This window comes from Merops nubicus, unplaced genomic scaffold (assembly GCF_000691845.1).
Source record: "Merops nubicus isolate BGI_N331 unplaced genomic scaffold, ASM69184v1 scaffold9984, whole genome shotgun sequence".
In the NCBI taxonomy this organism is placed as follows: domain Eukaryota; kingdom Metazoa; phylum Chordata; class Aves; order Coraciiformes; family Meropidae; genus Merops; species Merops nubicus.
The window spans coordinates 13,351-18,826 of record NW_008604857.1 but is presented as its reverse complement, the minus strand read 5'-3'; the positions used below and the strand labels follow the sequence as shown (position 1 = coordinate 18,826).

The following is a 5,476-nucleotide window of genomic DNA, read 5'->3' as shown; positions in this document are numbered from 1 at the left end:
CTTCTGCCCCCAAAAGCAAGGGACATTGCTGGCACGGGGCGCTGGAGGCTCCCCCTGTGTGGGACAGGGCAGGGACACCTCAGGACATCTCCCTCCCATCCCCGAGGACAGCAAAGCAGCCAAGCAGGAGCCTGGGGAGGGTGGTCAAGGCCTCCAGGGTGGAAGTTTGAGAGCTGTCAGACTGGGCTGGGGTCCTTCAGGTCACAGACAAACCTCACAGAGGAACTCCAGACACTGATCTTCCCTAAAGAACTAACACAGCCAGAGCACAGCAGGCACCAGCCATCGTTTTAATGCTTCCCCTGATGAAGGGCAGATGATCACATCAGCACAGCTTGTTCTGCAAGAGCCACGAGGATGGAGCTGGAGGAGCTGCCAGCTTCACATGGAGGTTTCCCAAGGGACACGCCTGCTTCTGCTCGAGGTCCCCAGAGCACCTCCAGAGCCCCCAGAGCACCTCCAGAGCCCCTCGGGGCCACCCTGTGGGGTCACGCTGGCACTGTAAAAACTGAACTTAGGGTCTGGGCCAGGGAAGAGGAAGCCCTTGTCCTGTACAATTTCATGGCCATCACAAGCTTCAAATGTGCCCGGATGTCTTGACACATCCTACAGACACAGCAGCAGGTCACAGACAGCACATTTGGGGGAACTCTGGTTCTCAGTCACCGTTTCACACCGCAGAAGCGATCGGAGGCTCCAGGGGAGAACCACAAGAGCTGCAGCACCTCTGAGGCTTGTGGGGACAGTTCTGATGCTGAGGGGTCAGCCCTGCGCTCCCCCCATGTCACACGAGGTGAGAGGTGGCTCCCGAGGGCCCCGCAGGACCTGTCACCCTTCAGGATGTCTACGAGGAAGCGCTGCAGCGGATCAGACTCACCCAGCTCCTCTCATCACCACCCCCCGCTGAGAATCAACTGCAAAGCCTGAGGAGTTCTCCTTCCTGCAGGGAAAAGCTCCTTAAAAGATCCAGTGCAGCCATCCCTTGAATTTTTAATAGCAGCACAGAGGTTCCCTCCTCAGCTATCCTCGGTGCTGGAGCTGAACAGGGAAAGGGTCTGTGTGCAACAGGAGCCCCTGGAGCCCATTCCACACTGGGAGCAGGCTTCATACTGGTCTCAGGCGTGGTTCTTCCTCCTCCTCGTGGTTTGGTGGCTGCTGGGGCATTTCTTCATCTCTGGTGTCTTGCTTGTCTCTCTCTGCTTGAAGCCAGCTCTGAGGAGCTATCATTTTCTTTGGCCCATAGGGTGGAGGCCCAATCAAAGCTTCAATGTCATCATAATTTATCACCTCTTTCTCCAGGAGGGCGTTGGACAGCTAGGAAGAGTAAAGAAGGCAGAATGAGGCACAAAGGATCAAAAACAGCCTCTCTGAACTCATCTGAACTCTCCCTGCCAGCTCGGCTCACACCTCAGCATCTGGCCACAGCACGTGCTGCAGCCCAGGAGGAGCAGAGCCCTGGCTACCACCTCACAGATGGGGCAACTTGAGAGCTGGCTGTGGCCAGCACAAAGCCCTCCAGCCTGCTGGCTCCTTTCCGGAGCGTGTTTCTGGCCAGGAACACACAGTGTGACTGGAGGACTCTGGGGAACTATTTGGTGAGTCAGAACTCCAGGAACACTTTGAGCAGTGCCCTCCGTGCCCCTGTCACCACACCTGCACCCTGTCCAAGGTGCCAAAGGAGCAGTGAGTGAGACCCCAGCCAGGCCCACCTCCCACCCCTCCCAGCACACACTGCAGTGACAAAGAGCTGCCTGTTCCTGCAGGCACGGGCTGAAGGTCACAAGTTCCTCCCCAGAAGAACTGAATTCTCCAGCCCCTCTGCCAGCACTTGAGCAGCAGGTGGCTGTCAAACATGGAACCTCTCAGTTCTGCTGACAGGATGCTACACACTGGCCTGGCAACCAAAACATTTACTCTGGAGATACTTTGGCTTAACTTAAAAGTTTCTGGGTGATGAGCCTCCAGCAAACATCTGACTGCTGTTAAATGAGAGCGTCAGAACAGAGGAGGCCTGCAGAGAGGAGACCCCCTGTGCAAGGGCTGCCCCCAGAGCACTCCCAGGGCACTGTCCTGGGGAGAGGGCTGTGACAGCCCACAGCAGGGTGGCCCAGCCAGCAAGCTCTGGCTACCACCAGGCACAGGAGACCTGGGGCTGTGTAGCTGAAGGGGGGGTGGTGCTTCTTGGTTTGAAAAGAAGATTTAAGGGAAAGGATTAGAATCATGGAATTGTTTTGGTTGGAAGGGACATTTCAGATGATGGAGTCCAACCCTTCCCCAGCACTGCCAGGTCCCCACTGCCCCGTGTCCCTCACACCACATCTCCACGGCTTGGAAACCCCTCCAGGGGTGGGGACTCCACCACTGCCCTGGGCAGCCTGGCACAGCCCTGGGCAACCCTCAAGGGCAAGAAATTGTTCCTCAGGGGCAACCTCAACCTCCCCTGGGGTAACTTGAGGCCATTTCCTCTTGCCTATCTCTTGTTCCTTAGGAGAAAAGCCCGACCCGCACCTGGCTCCAGGCTCCTGTCAGGAGCTGTGCAGAGCCAGAAGGTAGAGAGTAATCTTTTTTTTTGCAAAACACACAACATAAAATTGACTCTTGGTAATTTTGGATGTTATGGACTGGACTTGGGAAGGAAAGATCAAGTATATACACAGGCTGCTGTAACCCAAGCATGGCTCAGGCCAGAGCAATGGGTGCAGAGCCCCTGGCAGAGAGGTGGGGACACACCAGGGTGACTTGCCAGGGGACTGTCAGGACACAAAGTGGAGGAGGGAAAGCTCCACCTCTGCAACAAGGACCCCTTGGAACATTGGGCAGCAGGGAGCTGACAGGGGAGAACTGCCTGGAGTCACCAGGAAGCACCAACCAGCACCAGTCAGCCAGGGCAACAGGGCCCATATTCTTTTGGCAAAACCAGAAACTGTTCACCTGGCTCCAGTACATCCCTACAGCACCTGGAAGGATGAGCTGCTCCTGCCTTTGCAAGACTGTTCTGCCAAGAACAGTCACTGTCTGCTCTCCAGGAAGCCACAGTGCCAAGAGGCTAGTGAAGAATTGCAGGTGAGAGCCACAAACTCCAGCTTGGATCACTTCCACAGAGCACTCCTACTCCTCCACCCTGCAGACACCAGCTGGTGTCAGGTGGCAGAACTGCTCCCTGACAGAAAATTCCTTCCAGGGCCTGCTCCTGACCTGGGGACGTGCAGTAAGCACTCATTTGTTCACACATGAGCCCCACCACTCCCACTGCAAGACTTCCCAGGACCACAGAGACAGAGCAACAGCCAAGCTACAGGGCACAGAAAGCAGCAAGGCAAAGAACACCAGCTAAAGCCCACAACACAACCCAAAAACCCCTCCAACTTACTGTCTGCAGCTTGTCCCTGTTCTCCAGTAAGAGTTGTTCTGTGCGCCTGTAAGCCTGAGCCACCAGGACTTTTGCTTCCTAGAAGATAACAAAAAGAGAGGTTTGGAGTGTAGGTAGCAACAAACACAATGTGGGGATAAACAAGGAGAACACCAAGGGATGGAACCTGCAGCTGAGCCAGGCAGGAATTGGTTCCCATCTACAGAAACCAAAGAGAAACTGTGTCAAATTAAGCCAGAGGAGTACTCATGATAAAGAACAGTAAAAACCTGCATGAGCACAACTCTTCACTAGAGCCCTAGGCTGTCCAGCTCCAAAAGGAGCAGCTCAGCACAAACCCCAGCAAAGCACAACCAGAGTATTTCTGAACTAGTTTTTTTTTTTCTTCCATACCCAGCTGTTTGACTTCTCAAATGAGGCTGGTTTTTTTTTCAGCAATTTCCTATCAAAACAGGCTAATACTTTTCAGTCATCATTCTGGTTAGATTGCCTCTCAGATCTAGGAAGTAAAGACATCCAAACTGTGCAGCTGAGACCTTGAGACAGAGGTTTCTTGTCATGCAAGCATTGCACAGCCATGCTCAGATACTCATGGTACTCCTGAGGGCCTGGAAAGACATCTTGCCACAGAACTCTTCCCTAGAGCTGGGTATTTGTCCACAGCTCCACAACAACCCCCCAAATCTCCCCAGATTATCCCCTCTCCCACAAAACACTTCTCCCTCTCTCCAAAAGCCACATTTGCACCTCCCATCTCCCAGAAGCTCACTGGGGTCTTGTCCACACTGGAACCAGGACTGCAGCTCTCACTGTTTTAGGCATTGCAGCATGGTTCAAAGAATCAGACTGGTTTGGGTGGGAATGGACCTTTCAAGGTCACCTAGTCCACTCCCCTGCAGGGAGCAGGGACATCTGCAGCTAGAGCAGGGTGCTCAGAGCCCCGGCCAACCTCACCTGGAATGGTTCCAGGGATGGGGCAGTGACCACCTCTCTGGGCAGCCTGGGACAGGGGCTCACCATCCTCACCGTCAAAAATTTCTTCCTCCTCTCTAGTCTAAATTTCTCTCAGTTTAAGCCCTGCGAAAAAGTCTGTCCCCAGGTTTCTGACAGCCCCCTTTAAGTACTGAAAGGTCACTAGAAGGTCTCCCTGGAGCCTTCTCTTCTCCAGGCTGAACAACCCCAACTCTCAGCCTGGCCTCCCAGCAGAGGGGTTCCAGCCTTTGGATCTTTCCACAGCCACTTGCTGCAGGCTCAGGCAGCAGAGCAGGACAGGGCTGAACTCACAGCTTTGTGTGACTTTGCCTGTTCTCAACACCTGGCTGCACAGCCCTAACACGCTGTAGCAGAACAGGTCAGTGTTGTTAAGTTTACTAGACAGAAAAACACCAATTGTTTGGGTGCAAGTTACTTGTGTTTTTTCACAGAACTGCAGAAAGTGAAGCACAAATGGAGGGGTGTGACCAAGGGTGGTCTTACATGGTCCATCATTTGCTGGAGTCCTTGGCTGAAGGGACGCCGGCCGATCCCAGGGGCAGTCTCCAGGTCTGGGAAGGAGACCTGCCCAATGCTGGGCACCATCCCATACTGCTTCACCATGGAGTAGGCTATCTTGGTCACCTTCTTCAGGTCATCCTGTGCTCCTGGGTGGGAGAAACAAGAGGCACTCAGCTCAGAGCTGGCAAGCACTGCACGAGGAACACGTCCTGCACAAACGTGTGTTCCACTGGGTAAGTACCCGAGGACCCACAGGAGCCCAGGCAGGTGAATGTCCCACCTGCTGATGAATGTTCCACCTTTCTACAGGCACTGCAGGACCCATGCATGACAGATTGCATCTACGTGGAGAGCTTGCCTGCCCCTGCCCACTGCTATCCCACTGGGATAGAACCAGTTGGGAACATGGCACAGGAAGCTCTAGGCCCTCTCAAGAGCCAAGGGTCTCACAGAGTCATTGTGGCTGTGGCCTTTGGGACAAGTCTAAGACAACACAGCAACAACCAACAATAAGAGAGCTCCACGCTCACAACACAAGCCCAAGATCAAACCATGCAATTTGATGTTTCTTCTTCCCAGTATGGGACACCTCTGCCTGCTGCTCACATCACC

At 54.2% G+C, this 5,476-nt stretch overlaps 1 protein-coding gene across 1 annotated transcript in view; it reads right to left on the bottom strand.

Annotated features, from left to right (window-relative positions):
• Nucleotides 1-939: 939 nt before the first annotated feature.
• The window catches only part of LOC103771837 (paraplegin-like), a gene marked incomplete at its 5' end in the record, with an annotated part of 17,880 nt that continues 13,343 nt past the window's right edge, over nucleotides 940-5,476 (bottom strand). The window contains 3 exons of the mRNA XM_008939153.1: nucleotides 940-1,314; nucleotides 3,371-3,448; nucleotides 4,847-5,010. Of these exons, the coding sequence (XP_008937401.1) occupies nucleotides 1,105-1,314; nucleotides 3,371-3,448; nucleotides 4,847-5,010 (452 nt within the window). The remainder of the gene's footprint in view (nucleotides 1,315-3,370; nucleotides 3,449-4,846; nucleotides 5,011-5,476) is intronic.